General features: G+C 36.4%; 3 protein-coding genes and 1 pseudogene across 4 annotated transcripts; 3 read left to right on the top strand and 1 right to left on the bottom strand.

The window, feature by feature from the left end:
* Positions 1-260: 260 nt before the first annotated feature.
* On the bottom strand, positions 261-3332 carry LOC147288885 (kelch repeat-containing protein At3g27220-like; annotated as a pseudogene). Its single transcript, XR_015121918.1, has 7 exons — positions 2901-3332; positions 2373-2561; positions 2017-2244; positions 1410-1580; positions 1172-1277; positions 759-965; positions 261-562 (listed from the first exon to the last, which is right to left on the bottom strand). The product of XR_015121918.1 is annotated as a kelch repeat-containing protein At3g27220-like (transcript).
* Positions 3333-5484: 2152 nt separating this feature from the next.
* LOC147288884 (Cytochrome C1 family) lies at positions 5485-8705 on the top strand. Its single transcript, XM_086239848.1, has 8 exons — positions 5485-5656; positions 6157-6227; positions 6573-6787; positions 7073-7352; positions 7436-7507; positions 7997-8113; positions 8206-8271; positions 8352-8705. The coding sequence occupies exons 2-8, from the start codon at positions 6171-6173 to the stop codon at positions 8466-8468; spliced, it is 924 nt and encodes a 307-aa protein (XP_086095974.1). The 5' UTR covers positions 5485-5656; positions 6157-6170; the 3' UTR covers positions 8469-8705.
* Positions 8706-10671: 1966 nt separating this feature from the next.
* LOC147288883 (uncharacterized) lies at positions 10672-11605 on the top strand. Its single transcript, XM_086242563.1, has one exon. It carries the CDS (start codon positions 10687-10689, stop codon positions 11581-11583), a length of 897 nt encoding a protein of 298 aa, XP_086098689.1. The 5' UTR covers positions 10672-10686; the 3' UTR covers positions 11584-11605.
* Positions 11606-14781: 3176 nt separating this feature from the next.
* Positions 14782-18856, top strand: LOC147288882 (uncharacterized). Its single transcript, XM_086242425.1, has 2 exons — positions 14782-15741; positions 18803-18856. The coding sequence occupies exon 1, from the start codon at positions 14782-14784 to the stop codon at positions 15727-15729; it is 948 nt and encodes a 315-aa protein (XP_086098551.1). The 3' UTR covers positions 15730-15741; positions 18803-18856.
* The last annotated feature ends 1916 nt before the right edge of the window (positions 18857-20772 follow it).

Below are 20772 nucleotides of genomic sequence, written 5' to 3'. Positions count from 1 at the left end.
TTCTGTCTTATGAAGTTTGGTGTGGTGCTGGCGAAGAATGGTTTTAATTGCTTCATTGAAGGACATAATATCAGGATTTAAGGCCCAATACCCCTGTATATTGGAATCATATTGATTTTAGCTGCATCATTGTGGGATCCTCCGACAATAACAATACAAATTCAAATTTGGTTTCTGGTGAGTGCATGATTTTGGAAGTGCAGGTATCTTACAAAAAGAAGTATCATATATGGCGTGCGCAAGTTCATAAAGTACACAATTGACAAAATTGAACTATTTAGTAAAAGTAGAAAAATGAAAAATTGACAAAATTGACCCGACCTAATAATTACATTACGGCTAATAACTAAGACAAGAAATGCAATGAGAATCTCAAATAATGTTAAAATTGGTTAGGCTACAAACTCAATTTGGTTCTAAACATATCTCTAACGACCTGCCTTGGCTGTGGATTATCTGGTCCTCTGTCCCGCTGTCCAGATGTAAAATACAAGTAACCATTCCAGAAACCGGTTAATGTGGTTTTCACTCGGTAGGGAAGCCTCCCAATCACTGACCAATTCTGTAGCAAACAAATAGACAAAAAATTTCAATTTTTTCCATCCTAAGTAAGATAAACATAGGAATGACATTTTGGCAAAAAAAAAAAAAAGTGTGATCAGTTTGTAACCTTGTCACCTCTTGTTTTAAGATGCCAAATTTTTTTAATATGAACCCAATAAAATTAGAAGTCTTCTAATGATAGAGAAGATCAATACCATCGAGTCCAAATGAAATTGGAAGACCTCCCCAACAAGGATCATCCTTTTAGTCACTGGGTTCTTTTCTGTTGTACCTCCAGTGATGATAATTGAATTGTTGAGAATTACCCAAGCACACTCTATGTGAGAGTTCGGTTTTGGCATAGGAGATAATGCTTTCCATTTCATTTCAGCATCCAGCATATAAACATCACTGTAAACCACCTGAAACAGTGAGAACTGACGCTATAAGAGGTGTGCAAGTGCTTAAGAGATATGTGAACAAATGCCAATTCTTCTGTTCACCATGCCAAAATAACTGTGGTAACCAATACACCAAGTACAATACGAAAGTAGCATGAAAGTTATGAACATTACAGCCAGATAATTACCAATCCAAGGACAGTAGTCTAACTAAAACACAATAATACCTCATGCCTGCGGGAGCATTTGAAAATTGGTGACCCAGGCTTGGCCATAAAATCACCCTCTTGACCACCGATAACAAAGAGGCGATCATTGATCACAACACAAGCCCTGTTAGAAGATTGAATTTCATGATTAGAAAATATTAAATACAAACTCGCAGTATTTGAGTGGCTAAGAGGAAATTTTACAAGGGAATTAAATTGATGGTAATACTCAGGGAGTCAGGGGTACTCCACAAACCTATGTGGTCCTCCACGTGGAATGGGTACTTCTTTCCGCCACTGTTTCTCCAATGCTTTGCCATCCTTCACAGCAATACTCCAGTGATCCACACCAGGTGTATGGCGGTTTTCTTTGCTGCCACCCATCACATGGAGTCTGCCTCTCCATATTTGAGTTGCTGGAGCATACCTGCAAACTCTCTTGTTAAATCCTATCATTTTGGTGAAAAATAAATTGATTGGGTTAATTAATATAAAATACAGCTATTAATACAACTCAGGAAAAGAGAATATTTTGTAATAGCAATGACTCTAACTAGTTTAAACCATCTCATGTCAAGGAAAAGATTGTTTCATCCCCAACCCTTACCACTACCAACAATAGAGCACTAGGAAATAACCTCAGTAAGTCAATAGCAATTTCTTGAGCTTCAAGCTATACACAGTTATTCGATTATGGGTAACCACACAGATAAAAAGAAGATATCACCTTAATCAGTAAACCGAGCTAGGATGTTAGAGTTCCATTTGTAGATTGAATAAAGAACTATGAAGGAAGATCTATAGTGTATTTCTATAGAGTAATGCATAGCATGATTAACGCAAAACCTGACAAAATTACCTACCTAGGGGAAGGTAATGGGGGCATAGTGTTCCATTTCTGTCTCTGTGTCCAGCACAAATGTACAACCTGTAGGCCCTCTGCATTGGGGACCATATTGCCCTGATACCACATATATGTATCTCCCATCTGTGGCCACTCCTAAATGTGAATGCCCCATCTCTTTTGGCATATCAAACCTTTCTACCCATTTGTTTTCAGTGAAATTGAATATATCAACATGAGAGTGCACCTATAACACAAACACAGGCATTAAACGGTGAACATCAAAACCAGCAGTTCGAAAAGTAAATCACATTCAACTATTGAATTGGTTAATAACACACAAGCAAAAAATCAAAGATAGATAAAGATCCTCACATAGTCAATTGTACCATATCCTGCAAACACGTAAAAAAGATTCTTGATCTGTATCGAAGCTCCATCAAGACGGGGCACTGGTGCTGCTGGCATTTCCTCCCATGGTAAATCAGGTGCAGCTATATCAGCAAAAGTTCCAGACAGTAATCTCTCAGGAGCACGATCCTTTTTGTCCATCACAGATTCTTTCTACATTTAAGAAGACAGTTCATAATCAACCAGCAATTATCAAAATGCCAAACCAGAAAACCCCATATATATAATATATATATATATAAGGAAAACAGTAAATGCATTTCAATCCTCAGTAAAAATGATAATCTGATAAGTCTTCTAACTTTCTAAAATAACACAAATTATAAAGCTCAAGATTAAAGTTTCCATTTTTTATTCTAAATTTCCTGCAAACCAGATTTCACAGGAAACAATATGGCTGATACCCGAAATTCAAAATACATACAAAAAAAATAAGAAATGCAAATGTGTATAATAAAAATGGGCATTTGATGCAAGAGGTCTCAGTCTCACCTCACCAGCATCTTCGTTGGCGGTGGTATTGGGTACGACCATGAGTCCAGCTTTGTCAAGCGCCCAATTGGAAGAAAGAAACGAATACGCAGAAGAAGAAGTGGTTGATGAAGCCCATAGAACATCTGCAATGAGAGCCGCTCCAAGCAGACCTGTGCAAGACATTAGAACGACCCATTTTGCTGCAGAAGAATGAGGAGTGTAGTTGTGGGTAAACCTGGCCATTGTTCATCCAAACCCATAATGCGTAGTAACCCATTTATATATATATATATAGAGAGAGAGAGAGAGAGAGAGAGAGAGAAAGAAAGAGAGTGCTAAGTGAAAGAGAAGAAAATTGTTGAACAGGAATTTCCAGGAGCAGAAGAGTCGGGCGCCAATGGTTTTCATTCACTTTCGCAGCTTCGGATGTGCTTTTAATGGCTTCTTGCTATTTCCAATGAACTACTCATGTTTAAAATCAAGGGGTTCGAGTTGGCTGTTTTTTAAGCATACTGATGGCTGCCGGGTTTATGGTTTGTGACATGGTGTACCCGCCTTTGGACTTTGGACTCCGAAGCACGTGAAAGTGCTTTTACATAAAACAATTTTTATAAATATTTATATGCGCTTTATAAGAAATAGTATCAAATAGATTCTAAATCTTATTTTTTTAGGGACTTGGATTCTCTGCCAAGGCAAACTGTACCAGGCAATGTTCCTGACTTTTAATCCCAGTCCTTGAATGATATCTAATGGCTGAGATTTTGACACATTTTTAAACTACTTCTTTTCTATTAAATAATATTAAAAAATTGAAAATAAGAAAAACAAAAAGTCATCAGGCCAACCCATCCCACCGCACCACCTCCCCAGTACGGCAGACCCACCTCCTCCTCTTTCTTTCTCTCTCTTCCCTTCTCTCTCTCTCTCTCTTTCTCCAAATCGCAGTCCACATATCTTGATGGTGTAGGGCTTTTTCTTGTTGAAATTTTCCCACGCATTTCTTTTCTAAAACCCACTTCTTCAGTTTTTCTCCCTTTCTTGAATCTTTAATTTCATGAATGTGATGTATAATAAAGTAATAATGATATTAAACAATAAACACCACTGCTTTGCAGATATTAAGATGAATTTTTGTTTTCAGCCACCATGCCCACATAAATTCAGAACTTCCCTAGATGTATTCTAAGAGGTTGAGTATAGAAGAAGTGGTTTTTAGACCCAGGGGATCCGCTTACACCAGCGCCGTGCTGGGATAGAGAAAGAAAGGGGAGGAGGAGGAGGGTGGTACAGTGGGCTGGGCTGGGATCATGGTTTTTGGGTTTTCTTATTTTTTTATCTTTTTATTTTTTAATATTAATTTATTGAAAAGAGATCATTTAGAAATGGCTTATTTACATCATTGCCCCCTATAAGATACACTTTTTTTCACTTTGCCCCCTGAAACTTAAATCCTCTCAGTTTGCCACCTGAACTTCACAAAGTTATTGCAAAAGATCCTATGCCGTTAATTCTGTCAATTTTTCCGTTAAAATAGCTGACGTAACACCTATATGGCATGAGTGAGACCCTTTTTTAGTTAAGTAAAATCCATGTGGACAAAAAAAAAAATTTTTAAACTAAAAATAATAAGATCCATGTCAATTTTTTATAATTTTGCTTGTCTACATGGATCTTACATAACTAAAAAAGGGTCTCACTCATGCCATATAGGTGCCATGTCAACTATTTTAACGGAAAAATTGACAGAATTAACGGCATAGGGTCTTTTGCAACAACTTTGTGAAGTTCAGGTGGCAAACTGAGAGGATTTAAGTTTCAGGGGGCAAAGTGAAAAAAAGTGTATCTTACAGGGGGCAATGATGTGATTAAGCCTTTAGAAATATGGTAAGATCTCAGCCATTAGATATTATTAAAGGGCTGGGATTAAAAGTCAGGCACATTGCCTGGTACAATTTGCCTGGCAGAGGATCCAGGTCCTTTTTTTAGGTAGGGGCACTTGGTGCTTCTCTCTCTTTTGAGTTTTTTTTTTTGTGTAATTACGTGATATAACAAATTCAATGTGTAAGGGTATTGTTAGATAATATGTTTATCTCTCTTAGGGTATAATATTAATAATATTCACCTATATTATGATAAATAATCACATATACTTGTTACACCACATAACAGTGCATCGATTACACAAAAAAATCTCTTCTTCCTCAAAAATGGCTTCTCAGTGCTTTTATAAGCTAAAATCACTTTTATTTAATTTTTTTTTTTGTCAAATGCAAATAAAAGCGTTTCCAACCTTCCAAAAATACTGCTAAACAAGATACGAGTAAAACACCGACGAAAGCATTTTCAAAAAGGCCCAACCCAAAGTGAACTCGTAGTTCCACAGCCTTCCACATTTGAGATGGGGAGGGATACTACGTTGTATATCATGGGATTGGGAAGTCGAGCTTTGAAGCATTTATTTATGATTTCGTGTGTTGAATTAAGGACCGTATCTAAAAAAGAAAGCGTGGCTCGGCATTAACCTCATAATGGAAATTGAGAAAGCCCAACCCATTAAGGCCACCATTAGCCCAGAACCTATCTCGCTACTAAAAGATTAGAGCCTTAGACGGATGTGTGTGAGTAAAAGGCGTAGTTCCCCATTTTCTCTCGCATACAACGAACGAACAGTTCTTTGGTCCTCCTCAGCTTCTCCTCTTCTTCTTCGTTTGGATCTCTGAGCTGCGGCAGCTCCTTGACCCTCCAATCTCAGAGCCCGTCGCCGTCCGACTGTGAGTTCCTTCTATCCCTCTCTTTCACTTTCACTTTCACTTTCACTTTCACTTTCTAATCCCGTCCACCCTCCTCAGATCTGTGCTCTCCTTTCGACTTAGGGCTTGTTAAATGTATCTGTTTATGCTTAGCTATTTATTGCGCTAGTCAAAATTTTATCTTCCTCACTTTTCCAATCAGAAAACGGTAGCTGATTGCGAGTTTTAGAAAGATGAGCTTACGGTTTGCTTGAAAATATGATTTGTTTGTATAATGATTCTGTTTGAATAATGAATCGTACGCTTCTTTGCGATACTGTTTTTTATTTTTATTTTTATTTTTTTATCATAGTGATATTTTGGAATAGTTATAGGCAGTTGAATGAATAAGACTTTTCCTTCTCTCACCCTCCATCGCTCAATATAGTGTTAGAAACAAATAGATAATTTTTGAGGTTTTTTTTTTTTTAAACCTGTGAGTTGTTCAATTTTATTTATTTATGATTTTGTTGAATTGACAGGAATATTGACTGAAATGGCTGGAGGAGCGATCCACCAGTTATTGAGGAGGAAACTTCAGTCTCAATCTACTGTAAGAATCCTTCATCCCCCCTCTTTTTTCTTTTTAAAGTTTTATTTTTTTCCCGGGGATTCCACTTTTCCGGTCGTGTACATTACATTAATTGGAACTGACGATAACATCCAGGAATTATAGGTTTATGTTAGTTCAATAATGAGTTCTGAGTTATTTGTGCATCTAAGAGAAAGTGTGATTTCACATTTATTAGAGAGAAAGAAAACAATCATTTATGTTGATATTCTATAGTATAAGAACTTGGAAGGTTGATTTAATACCAACTTGAGACTTTTTCTTTCATTGTAATATCATACTTTTGTTCTGTTTAGCATAATAATGGTTGCTGTACTGATGTTGCAGGCCTCTCCATTTTTGTCTTCTCTAATACCTAAGAAAGGTGATGTTGGGTCTGCTGGGCTGAAGTCCTTCAGAGCACTTGCGCTCCTTGGCGCAGGTGTCTCAGGACTTTTAAGTTTTGCAACTGTAGCATCTGCTGATGAGGCTGAACATGGATTAGAGTGCCCAAACTACCCCTGGCCTCACCAGGGAATCCTTAGCTCATATGATCATGCTTCGTGAGTTCAAACAGAACCCATGACGTTTTTTTGTTTGTGCATTTATCTATTTTCTTGTGAATACAAAGTTATCACTCAATATGAAACACAGATTGACAGAGTCAAGTCTTATAATATCTTCTGCTTAGTTAGTTTTTCCAATATGTTTTGGGTTTTATCTTAAGCCTTCATCTTTTGCGTTGTGCTTTGGTGCCCCCCAAACAAGAATGTCGTTTTCCTTTGTAACTGAAATGCTATATAGTGATGCAGTTGGTTGATGATTTAAGTTGGATTATATTTGGGCAGGATTCGTCGTGGTCATCAGGTTTACCAGCAAGTCTGCGCATCCTGCCATTCTATGTCTTTAGTATCTTACCGTGATTTGGTGGGTGTTGCATATACGGAAGAGGAGACCAAGGCTTTGGCGGCTGAGATTGAGGTAGCTGATGGGCCTAATGATGAGGGAGAGATGTTCACTCGCCCTGGTAAACTCAGTGACCGATTCCCTGAGCCATATTCAAATGAGCAGGCAGCTAGGTTTGCTAACGGTGGGGCATATCCTCCAGATTTAAGTCTTATTACAAAGGTACTTTCAGTCTTCTGCTAATCAATTCTTTATAATATGTAATTTCTGTCTACCCTTTAATTAACTCACCCATTTCCTTTTAGGCTCGTCACAATGGTCAGAATTATGTATTTGCCCTCCTCACTGGTTACCGTGATCCTCCAGCTGGTGTTTCGGTAATTTCTATTCATAGTTTTATTCTGAAAGAGGAGAATATGGACTTGAAAAAAAAGGCTTACATACTATATGAATTTGCACTATAATCATGATTTTACACGTCGGTGCCGTCCACAAGATGTACATTATTCTTTTTTTTTTTTTTTTTTTTTGTGCTTCCGACTGTTTTGAAATGTGATGGGACAAAAGTTGCAAAAACCTTTTATCTGATGCATGATTTTCTTTGTGCTTTCTGCTGCATAGCTTTACTTTGTGAATTCATCCAACACCTTTTATTGGGGAACACGATTACAATTTAATTCCTATCAATTTTTGGGGTATGACTAAATGGAAATGCCATTTCGTATGTGTAGACCTTGTGATCTTTTTATTGTTGTTTTGTTGCTTTGATGTGCATGTGTTCGCTGTTCACATAGTTTATATTTCTGTCCATTGAAGGTGATGTGCTGTAATTCTTATTAATTGAAGAGAATTAACTGGTTTTGTAGATCCGAGAGGGTCTGCACTATAATCCTTACTTTCCTGGGGGAGCAATTGCCATGCCTAAAATGCTTAATGACGGTGCTGTTGAGTATGAAGATGGTACTCCTGCTACTGAGGCTCAGGTTGGTTCATGATATAAATATCTGTTTATATCTGTGTGGGTGTACTGTTATTTAAAGAGTATCTCAAACTATTTTATGATGTTTTGTTGCAGATGGGGAAAGATGTTGTGTCCTTCTTGACATGGGCTGCAGAACCAGAAATGGAAGAGAGAAAACTGGTATGTTTGCATTTAAGCCATTTTCCCTGATTGACCATGGTGAAACTATTAAATTCTGACATTAGGTGTCCTAAATGCAGATGGGATTCAAATGGATTTTTGTTCTCTCACTCGCACTACTTCAAGCTGCTTATTACCGGCGCTTGAAGTGGTCAGTTCTCAAGTCCCGCAAGCTGATTGTTGATGTTGTGAACTAGCCTTTGGTTTCTTTCAATGTTTTGCTTCTGGGAGGACCTAGTTTGGAAATAATTTTTTGCATTGTAATCAAGGTTTCTTTGTCAAATTGGCTCGAATCAGTATTGTTAAGGAGTGACCCTAAGAGTGTCATTTTAAGAGATGGAATAAGCTACTCCATACACATGGAATAATTATTTTTTTTCTTCTTGGGCAAGTGAATTTTGGTTATATTATTTTCAAGTGCCAAATTCTCCTGATTGGATTTCTGTCTCCAATATTCATATTAGGTTGTTTTGTTTTTGGGTTTTTATAATGGCAATGGGGTTAAAAGAAATAGAATATATAATAAACTATTATCTTGCCTACAAGATTGCCGAGTCCTAGGTCATTTCCTATATTCTAGGTAGCTAGTAGTGCACCTGAAACCAATGTTTCACTAGCTTCATCTCAAAGCTTACAGAATGAAAGCACTTGGAAGTGAACTTAAACATATTTAAAAACGCAATGGAAAAGGCAGAGACACGTCTAGAGGCTAGTAATAACTGAACACCACCACCAATATACCAAGCTCACTCCCAGCAAATGGCTCCATGCCCTCATAATTGTTGTTTTAGCTAGTAAGTAACAATATAATACATGAAGAACACCCGGGGGATTGTAGCTCTAGTGGTTGAGAGCATTTATTCTTTAACACCCAGTATCAGAGTTCAAATTCCCACTCCCCCTTTGGCAACAAAAAAGAAAAAGAAAACTGAACAACACACACCACCAGTACATGGTGTGAGCCAATCTCGATGAAATGGGCTCCGTACACTACAGTGATACCGTAAGGAAGACCAGCTTTGTCAGCCCGTTGCTTCCCAAACAGTCCAGTCCATTATTCAAAAGTTGGGCATCCAGTGAACAAGAATATGTATTTAGATAAGGCCCAGAATTTATATCAAATTCGTGGGAGGAACGAGGAAGACATATGGTCACAAAAAAAAGCAGGACAGTGGATGTGGTAGAGAATCCAAGCAACAGATTATTTATGGAGGGAAAGAGTGAAATAGTATTAGATATATAAACCTTGCAATTGAGGTTGACTCGTAAACCTTATCAGACAAATAATGGCCAAACTTTGTGAAGAATCCCAATTATGAACCTCCGTTTCCAACACTGTCTTATCTAATTCGTTGAACAAAAATTATTTTGCATTTATAATGATCCATTCCGTAGAGTGGTAATTATCTACATTTTCACTGTCAGAATTATAAAATATTTTATTTGAAAAACTTCACATTCATGCACATGGACCAAAAGAACGTTTACACGCATAGGAAGCCTCATATTAGTTTATATAGTTGATTGTCTTTTTTCTTTTTTGCCAATGTATAGTTAATACTTAATAGTTAATTAGATATTTAAACTGTTAATTTGGTTGAAACCAAAACTTAAAACGCTTTGTCTTTATATATTTACTCACTCATCTTAACATCATGTCCTCATATGACTCATATTATCACCATGAATTGTGAGAGATAAAATATATAAACTGTTAGATGCAAATTTTTTTTTTATTGAATTTTTTTTTCCCAATGAATAAAGTATGGAAATGTCATCGGTCAGGCCATCCACGCGTCCATGTTTCATGAACCGCAGGTAAAGCTATGTGGTCCACGCCGATCGCTCCTCCAATCAAGTCGCAGTGTTTAACCTATCATGGGCTGCAAATCACGCGCCCTAGCTAAGCGTGCCATCCACATTCCTCAACTGTTTGGAACGAGATTTACTTGTTTTGGCAAATCTCGTTGAAACACGTGTGCATATTCTCGAACCATTCTTAATAGAAAGTAGAAACCCATTTCCTCTTCAGTCGGAGAAAATGATACTTTTGCCTTAACAAAAGCCCACGTGTCCCTCCTTTTCTAGAGTGCTTCACACCCTCCCATGCCTGATTGGCCAACACGTGGGACCCTCAAACCCAGAAGTGCAGAACTCAATTACACCTCCGGGATACGCCAACTTTTGGTGGTAACCCACAGTCAAACGAATCAGCCAATGAGATGTCAGCATAGTTGAAGTGCAGCCCTAGACACGTGGTGCTTCCTCACCCAGCCACCACGCTCCCTGCTATGATTATTGATTCACCTCCCGGAGAGTAGAGAGAGAGAGAGAGAGAGAGAGAGAGTGAGGCACAGAGATCAGACATCTGAGGGAGGAGACAGGGGGATCAAGCGAGGAGGTTGAAGAAGCGTGATGGACGGTGGAGATAGATGGCACGTGGCAGGCGGTGGAGCGGGTGCGCTCGATAAGACGATAATCAACAGAATAATGCACAGATTCCGGCCGATCGCTCCGAAACCAGTGGCGGAATCCTCCTCTTCCGGCGGAATTTCGCCGGAGAGTAAGAACGTGCATTTTACAAGCAAGAGAGTGAAGAGAAAGTACATTCGGGTTGCCAAGAATAATAGTAATTCCAGGAGAAACATCAGTAGATCTAGCAAGGACGAGCCAAAAGTTGGCTTGGACGCGGACGACTCGGCTATCGTGACGCTTCAGCTGCTGCCCGAAAAGACGGACGGGGGAGGTTTTTCAGGTACTGGATCTTGGTGTAGGATCGATCCTACGGTTGCGAATAATCCGGACCTACCCATGTGGATGAACATGAACCCTATGAAGAACTTGAACAGGTCCGCGGGGAACGAGGTTTTCTTGGCTGGGCCTGATCGGACGGCCGTGGTGGTGCCTTCGGTTTCGGTTGTGGAGTCGTGGGTGACGGTGGAAAGCGTGACAGACACGTGCATGGACGTACGAGGGTTAGGTCGTACGGACGTGGAAAAACTAAAGAGCTTGGAGAAGGACACGTGTCCGGGATTTGTATCGGACGGCTCTAACAGGGTGAAGTGGGTGAACGAAGCCTATAAGAATATGGTGAGCCAGGGGCAACAGTCACCGGAGATGAGAGTGTGGTTGGTACAAAGAGCAGAATTGCCGTGCGATGCGTACCGGGCCTTCACATGTAGGGTGAGGCTGCAGTACACGTGGCAGAAGGAGAAGTGCTCTAAAATGGTGCCGTGTGATGTGTGGAGGATGGAGTACTGTTGTTTGGCATGGAGGCTGGACATCAAGGCTGCTCTAAGTTTGGGTCTTTGAAATTTTAATTGAAGTTAAGAGGGCCGGGGATAATATCATATCTATCAGGTAAACATATATATTATTCGTTATAATATCTTGTACGTTTCTAAGTAAAATGTTTGAGTAGTAGACACACTCACGCACACAGAGCTAGTAGTCAAGGAAAGCGCAATCAAGGACAAGGTATAGTGTTATTTATAATAAGTAGGAATAAGCTGTGTGTGTAAAATAGAGGAGGCCAGGGATTTAAGGAATTAATGACCTTTTCTTGCTTTAATATTGTGTCTTTTAGCTAACAAAAATAAAGCAAGACACAATATATTGAGAGTGTGAGACTACCTAACAACAACAGTGCACACATTAAACATAAAACGTGCGTGTACATAAACTAATAAACATATGTCCTCGATCGATATATATATATATATTATATAAAAGACCCTGAGAAAATTAACTTTTATAAATCCTAGACTCTTGGTGTAGCTGCTATCATACATTTGCTTATTGTAGGAAATTATCATTCAGACCCTAGTAATATATATATATATATATATAGCTCACAATTTAAAAAGGTTCCCGAGGGCATCCCTCATATTAAGGGATATATATTTAGATATCATGCCTTAGCTATTAATTATATATATATATATATATAGTTCAAGAACTAAAGCAATGCCATAGACAAACAATATAGGCATTCCAAAATTAGTAAGACTTCAAAAAATACTTCCCCTTCTCTTGGGAACTCATAATAATTAGATAAAGGATCACAAGGGTATATTAATTAAAAGCATATGAAATTTTATGATATCTCAGACCTTCAAGCTAGTAATTAAAAAATTAACAAGCCTTAATATAAAACTTAAAGAGTCATGTTTGATACGTTGTACTAGGCTGGATTATACTTAATTGAGTCATATTGAACTAAATTATACTGTACTGACTACTGAGACATGAATCTAAAAAATTATTTGTAGCTTAAGTTTTACTAAAGAGTATAAAAACTTTGTATATATGATAACATAAAATCTATCTAATTTTAATTAAATACAATTTAATTAGTCCAATGTAACAAACGAGTTATTAGACTATTGTTAGCGAGATTAAATTTGTGTGCCCAATCATGTTCATCAAATGATGTAAAAGTGTTTTGGTCACTGATTCATTTGGGTCTATTCTATGCTAATCTACTTCTGACAAGTATCATATATAACACGTATAATGAGCAAGCTCTTTTAGGATCCAAATTTGGTATACTTAATATTATTGAATACCAATATATTATCACATTCTCGATATCTAATAGGCTTTTTTTTGCTAATTCCTAGAAATGATGCATGGATTAAAAAATTAGCTTACTAGTTAAAAAAAAAAAAAAAAAATCATGCATGAGTAGTTCAGCATATAGAAAGTGTATTAGCCCAGCATATAGAGTGTCATTTTTATTCAAAATGAGTTTGTATCCTCATTTGGAATAGGATCAAATGATAACTTTAAAATAAGTTATTGATATAATAGTAATTATGTTAATATTATTAGGGTTTATTATATTTTACTCACCTGAGTTTTGAACTCGATCTCATTTCACGACCTAAAAAAAATTGTGTCAGTTTACTACTTAAATAAAAAATTTGTTGTAATGTACTACCTCGGGTTTATTTTGTCTAAAATTATGTTAAAAGTAATGGTGTTTTGATATTTTCAAATCAGTTTTCTCCTTGTTAGAAAGTGGGTAAGTATAAAAAAAACTTATTTTTTTTCAAACATAAAACCTAAAAAGACTCAAAACATTTTAATTTTTAATAAAAGTTTAGACATCATGAGTCGTGGCACATTGTAATAAATTTTTAATTCATGTGGTAAATTAGTACAAATTTTTTAAGATGGTGAAGTGAGATCGAGTCCAAAATTTAAATAGGTAAAATGTAAAAAAAACCATAAGAGGTCTTAAATTTAAATATCTTATCTCAAAATAAAAAAAATAAAAACGAAAGATAAAAAATTCTAATTAAACCGACGGATATATGTGTAAAATCATTTATCTAAATCATATAAATGGAATATTTATACACACATGTAAATTTAATTTAAGAGGACAACGAAGATTATTGGTGGTTCTCTAGATTTGTTTAGTAACTTTAGACAATTAAATACAGTCCCTAATATTAAAGTTTCGGATGTCCTAAGAGAAAAGTCCTTCACCTTAAATAAAAACAAATGTTCTTTAATTATATGATTTTATATATGTACGTTATGTGTCTTGATCTGATTTTCATATATTGTATTGGGCTATAAGCCTTTAACTCCTGGGCAAAAAAAGTAATGTCCTAAAATTGAATAGTAATATACACTCAATGATTCATATATAAATAATAATAAACTTAATTATGTGAAGTGAAAGTGATGTATAATTCTGATGGAAGTGGGACAAGCGGACAAGTCCACATTGACGAACAGCTATGTGGTCACAATGAAAGTGTAGCACGTGGCAGCAAGAGAGTAAAGTTGTCCTTTAATGGAAAAATTTTCCCTTCCATATATGGAACAAACAAAATAAACATAAAACTTGTCGCTTTTCATGTGTGACGGAGAAAATCTTGCCCAAAGATTCACATGGTCATCTGACCATCCACGTGTCCTTATCGTAAAGTTAGATCACATAAAAGGTTAATTTATTCCACTCGCGTACCTCTTACGTGCTTCCCTTTCTTCCGAGTGTCGCACTGTCGCGTGTGCTTTCTCTTGCGTAGTGTGTTGCACGCGCTCTGTCTCGCGTACAGGCTTCAAAAGTCATATTTAAGAACAGAATTTTGATGTTCTTTGCTAATGGAATGGCACCACGTATAGGCTTTTCTCGAACCTCCCCAAGGGCCAACATAACAACGCCAAGCCCAAGGCAGCCCCACATGTAGCTTTCCTTTCGGCAGTGGTTGACACGTACTCATCTCTGATTGGAACTAATGGTGGGACCATAACCCAACTACAGCCGGATATGATACTTTTCCAGTGGACCCCACTACCCGAAGAAATTAACCTATCAAACGCCATCGCTGTTTTTGGGTTGTAGCCCTAGCCAGGTGTACGTACGTTGCGTTGTTTCTTCACGCTCCTCACTGGTAGTGCGGCTATAATTATCGCTTCAGCTGCCACACCGACGAGAGAGAGAGAGAGAGAGAGAGGGATGGGTTGAACTTGAGAACGCGTAAAGTAGAGGATATGGAGGGTGGAGAAGGGTGGCGCATGCTAAGATGCGACGGTGGCGCGCAGGATATGTCAAATAATGCGACGGTGATGAATCAAATAATGCTCAGATTCCGGCCGATTGCACCGAAACCGGTCACCGGAGACGGAGTTTCAGCGACTGCTAACAGGAACTTACTGCTCACAACAGGAAGAACCAAGAGAAAGTACGTTAGGGTTCGCAAGAAGAATAGTGGATATGCCAAAAAGAATACGGAAGAAATTAACAAAGTCGACGGACTTGATTTGAATAAGCGCGTGGAAACGACGACCCTGCAGCTCTTGCCGGAGAATTGTGATATCGATCACATCTCAACGGACGGTGGATCTTGGCGGGGCTTCGATCGTACGGTTAGTGATAAGTCTCCTGTGCAGGAAGATGAGGGCCTACCCATGTGGTTGAACCACAATAAACTCGCAGGCAATTACACGGGTGTTGATGGAATGTCTGATGACTCAGATCTGACGGTGTGGATGAGAGCGGTGGAGTACTCAAGGGTGACAGTGGAGTGCGTGACAGGCACATGCATGGGTGTTGCGCAAGGGTTTGGGAGTACGGACGATGAGAGAATGAGGAGTCTGGAGGGTGACACGTGTCCGGGGTTTATATCGGACGGTTTGGACAGGGTGCAGTGGCTGAATGGAGCTTTTAGGAGGATGGTGAGCCAACAAAATCAAAATGACTGGCAGGGTGGGCAGAGATCGGAGATAGCTGTGTGGTTATTGATGAAAGAGATGTTACCGTACGACTACTCGGTGTTTACATGCCAAGTAAAGCTGCAATACACAGTGGGCAAGGAGAAGTACTCACAGATGGTGCCTTGTGATTTGTGGAGAATGGACGGTGGAGGATTTGCATGGAGGCTCGACGTTAAAGCTGCTCTCACTTTGGGCCGGTGTGATCAGTACCAAGAATATATATGAGATCGATATCAGGTATATATACATTTATACATATTGAGTTCACTCTTGGCCAAAAAAAAAATATACATATTGAGTTCACCAAGACTCAAGTACAGATTGGGATGTTGCTTTTAGGATAAAAAAAACTAGTGGATTTAGCAGCTCTAAGCATGACAATAATTAAAGCTTTATTCACTCGTGGGTTATAGCCTTATAGGTAGGTTACTGTAGTCTGTAGGTAGGATAAAATTACATTATATATGTAATGCTTTGTTTTAATTTAAGTTTCTTTTGAATTCATTGGTAGCTAGAGAGCCTAGAGCTAGTGACTATATGATTAACAAAAAACCAACAGTATCCGGAACGACGAGGACAATAACAAGGTAACAATTAATTTCTGTGCTACGTTCCATGACTCATGACCCTCACTCTAATGGGGCCAGCTAGGTTTCAGCTTAATTTCTAGAATATGTGCTTACTTAATTTGCACTACTTTTGCAACTACAAAATTAAGAGCGTGCAAACTGGGGTTAGCTAGATTTACGTTTAATTTGAATTAGGAAACATTAATTGCATATGTCTCTAATTTAGAATTAATTTCTTGAATGAATTAAGCATGAATCACTAATGAGTAATGCCATTTCTCTGCTCTTCTTGCCGGGTAAGATAAAGAGAAAACTCGACTGGCCTATTCATTGAGTCCCTGGCATGTCAGTAATATAGTCTCTTTAATTAATTTGGGTCCATAACAATGTGCATGGCAGCTGGTATTCTCTAGATGGCATCATAAATGCTTTTGGTTCTTCGCGAAAAGGATGTTGGTTTCAAGTGGTCTATTTATACTAATATACAGGCAAATAAAATCCAAACTATATATACAATAAAAAATTTAGATGAAAAAAATGAAACATAGAGAATGCAATTTGGTCTAGTTGCATTAATTGATCAATAAATTGAAGTTTTTTAACCCTAGCCAAATCCAAATACATTCGATAAACAATTGATTGTCTAATGTGAGTTCTAAATATATAGTACATACGTACTTGAATTGAATACTTCATATCTAATACAGATAAGGGGAATATAATAACTACTGTTCTTTTAGTTTCACTAGTTTAGAAGACATGCAATTTGAGGGGCACATTAAATTATGTACAGAGTCAACTAGCTCTTGGTGAGGTTTAAATGAAAATTTAGTACTACAACGAGGATAGTGGTTGATTTTATATATAAAGCTTGTGGATAATAAGATATTAGTTTGGAAGTGTCAAATAATCAGAAACAGGATGCATAAAAGACAAAAATAGCTGAAGTTAAAAGACATTAATTACTAAAGATTAAGGGGATCACATATTGCAATAATAATATATATTCTCATATCCAACTTAATTAATTATATGCAAGACATGCGATAGTTAATTAAAAATAGGCTCAATTACAAAATGCACTTATCAACTATATGTAGTATTTCAGGTTGGTTTATGAACAAAAAAATGTTTTAAATAATACATCCATTATGAATTCCGTTGAAGAAGATAGTTAAATGTTACTTTGGACAACGATAATGTGAATTTTTTAAATAATGTGAACACCAAATTTGGTTCTCATGAATTAATAATGTCATATAGATTAAAAAAAAAAAAATTATAACAAAACTTTTAAACCCCCTAAAAATATAATTAAATATGACATCATTAATTTATGTAGTTTAAACTTGGTGTCCACATCAGCATTGTCTACAATGGCATTTATTGTCCTTATTAACGAGATTTATAACAGATGTGCTATTTTGTAAATTTATATTAATTAGTGTACTAATTTAAAATATTTTTTTGTTCATTGACCAATCTGAAATACCTCTTATACTTGGTGGTGTAGTTGTAATTGAGCCTAAAATATATAATCACAACATTTGCTTTGGTATATATAAGATGTATAGATATGCTGAGTCTGGTTTTTTAAATCATAGATATTAACATTGATTGTTCCCTATCTATAGAATTCTTTCTTTAAGAATGGAAGAAAATAGAGTCTTCCTTGCATTCCAACTACATTGCGTTACTTATTTGAACTTCGATCCCTCTCCAGCTACTGTTTTTATTTTGTCACACATCATAAGTCTTCCATATATATATATTCGAATTAAATTACAGGCATGCACGTATGCATGCATGCATGCCAGCCATGTTGTTGAGATGGATTAGTTAGAAATTAGAGAAAAAGTCATGCATCCTGAGATTATAGACTAGTTTGCATACGTACGTGATGTCTCAATCATACATTTAAAAAGTGCCAATTAAAGGAAACTAGCTAGCTAGCCATGCCATATCAGCTACAAATATTGTTGCAGTAGTATATACTACCAATGAGAAGAGCTTGCTTGTCCCTGGTATCCCATCTTTCTCTATCTCTCTCCTCTTTCTTTCTTTCTCTCTCTCTCTCTCTCTCTCCTCTCCTTTTTTTTTTTTTTTCTGTTGTGACACCGGTCTGTCTTTATCACGGAGAGATACAAGTTATTTTCACTACCAATTAACAATATCTACCGTGCTCATCATTTATATTTAATAATAAACTTGAACTTATAGTTATAAAATTGTTCCTCTTCGTTCTTAATTAAGTTTATAGCTAGGTTTAATGGAAGTAAAAATTCATGATTGGAGTAGTTCCCCAAATCTCCTTGCCAACCACAGATTTTTTATTGGGGTGGCGGAGGTGGGGTGTTAAATTAATTGTCAACCACGAAAACAGTTTTTACTTTTTAGCTAGAACTATATACCCATGAAATTAAATTTTGAAAATATTTATGTTTTTGAGGTTTCAAAATATTACTGAAACGAAATTATCGAAATTTTGTTAAAAGTTTCAATTGTTTTAGTTTATATTTTCAACGAAATTGAAAATTCTTTCGAAATTTCCAAATTTTTAATCCTCAAAATTTCTTTGAAATTTGAAATTTAATTCCTTGGAATTATCTAATAGGTAGCATATTAATTAAAAATTGACAAATTCTTTTCTTTTAATTTTAATTATTTATATATATATATGTTAATGTTTCTATTCTGTTTCTAAAGGATACAATGATTTCATGTAACAGGGTTACTTTTGGAGGCGGCTTCCGAAGATCTGAAGAAATAAGTGAATAGTCCAGTCTTCAGTCTTGAAAGTGTATTTATATGGTAAGTAAGTCATAGATTAATTAGTTTATTCTATATATGGCAAGCAGCCAATGAAATCATATATTAGTGGAAGTAGGGGCTTGAACCCAAGTCTATATATGCTAGATATCTGAACAAATTTGGCAACCAAAGTCCAAATTGATCATCAGCTAGCTAGCTGAGGTCCTTAAAGTTTGCCCAAAGGGCTGAACATGGGGCGGAGTGTGAGTCGAAGAGGATCGACATGCATATATATATATATATATATATGAGGTATGAAAAAACCTGGTGATAACCAAATATTAATATGATAAGAAATATTAATATTTCAAACCTGATATGTTTGCGTTTTTTTTTAATGCACTAATGCATGCAAGTACATGTTTACACTTTTATTTTGTACACTTGCACTTGTCCTTTTTTATTTATTCAAATATCAAAGCATACAAACAAAAAATTAAGTACAAACGTTCAAATTGAAGTGCCAAAATCGTCGTCTTATAATATTACTTAATTGTCCCACAAAATTCCCACACACCAAGTCTGTAACTCAGTAAGTCACTAACTAGAAACAAAGAGAAAAGGTTACATATGCCGAGTCGACCCAACAAAATAATTAAAAAAGACCGAAACTCCTCAAACAGCAGCTGTGAATTTTTCTTTTCACAAGTACGGTTTGGGAAACATCTCGAATCCCTCGAATACCATATCCTAAATTCCTAATCACATACAGAGCATCTCATTGTGTAAAACTATGATTCTTAATTCTTCTAGTTACTTGCCTAAAGGATTATTTTTCGAATGTATATATACATGGTATGGTTTTTAATGATTATGTCTCTTTGAATAACTTCAGTTAAATTGATGAGCTAAACTGTAAAAAACTGTCAGGAAATATATATATATATATATATATTTTCCACATGCATGGCAAACAAAACCCGTAAAACCTTGTATGGTCGTATGATTGTAGTATAGTACTCGATCCTTTGAACTTGAAGTGCAACGGAACTAAGGTAAAAGTAGAGGCCTTTGCCTTTGCCATTTTTAATTCTAAATTATTCAATTTCCAGCGTTCCCTTTTTAATTAATTTTAAATTTTTATAATAAAATTCCACAACTTTCAATTTCCATAACCTTGGCCCATTGATGAAGCTTGCGATCAATTTTTCAATCTTTGGATCCAGTTCTTCGGTTGTGATTTTGACGCTTCTCTTGTTCCACTTATCCAGTTTTTAATTGCTATTCTTTCTCTATTATGGTCATAACTTTCTCGATTGTGTACTCTAATATGTCCTTTGCAAATGCCTCAATTTCTTTCCAAAAACTATTTTTCCCTTGATTTGTCCTTTGCAAATTCCTCCATTTATTTCCAAAGACTTATTTTTTCTTGATTTGATGGGATTCTGAATCATTTTTCAATATCCCCTTACTGATTTAGAAACTTTCAGAAACTACTCACAACTTTCGAATTCCATAATTAATTAATCTTAACCCATTGATGAAACTAGTTTAGTTTCTTCAACTTTGCATTCATTTCTTTAATTGTGGTTTGACACTTCATGCTCTCTCATCTCAGGGTTAACTCATAGATATTTTAACATTTGAATTTGAATTTAATGTCTCTGTCTAATTTTTCAGATTAATTGGAGATTCCAAAGTTCCAACAATTAAGAAATAGAAAGACAGAGGGCTTTAGGTCGAGACAATTTGATGGTTCGTATCTTATATAATATGGCATGTTTTGATTGGATATTGAGGCATGCATAAGATAACCTAATTCCTAATAGCTTAATTTAACCATTATTGACCTTTTTGGCAAATGACAAGATGCAGCAAGCTATTGGGTGCCCATACATATAGATCGGCCTTCGTTTCGTTAATTAAGTGGCTATACATATATAAATTA

Source organism: Dryas octopetala, chromosome 4, assembly GCF_963921425.1.
Source record: "Dryas octopetala chromosome 4, drDryOcto1.1, whole genome shotgun sequence".
NCBI lineage: Eukaryota > Viridiplantae > Streptophyta > Magnoliopsida > Rosales > Rosaceae > Dryas > Dryas octopetala.
The sequence above is the reverse complement of the archived record's forward strand: the minus strand, read 5'-3'. Positions and strand labels throughout refer to the sequence as shown.

Coding starts and splice junctions, on each gene's coding strand:
- LOC147288883 (XM_086242563.1), top strand. CDS start 10,687: ATGGACGGTGGAGATAGATGGCACGTGGCAGGCGGTGGAGCGGGTGCG.
- LOC147288884 (XM_086239848.1), top strand. CDS start 6,171: ATGGCTGGAGGAGCGATCCACCAGTTATTGAGGAGGAAACTTCAGTCT. Junction 7,508..7,996: donor ATCCTCCAGCTGGTGTTTCG/GTAATTTCTATT, acceptor CTGGTTTTGTAG/ATCCGAGAGGGTCTGCACTA. Junction 8,272..8,351: donor AAATGGAAGAGAGAAAACTG/GTATGTTTGCAT, acceptor TCCTAAATGCAG/ATGGGATTCAAATGGATTTT.
- LOC147288882 (XM_086242425.1), top strand. CDS start 14,782: ATGGAGGGTGGAGAAGGGTGGCGCATGCTAAGATGCGACGGTGGCGCG.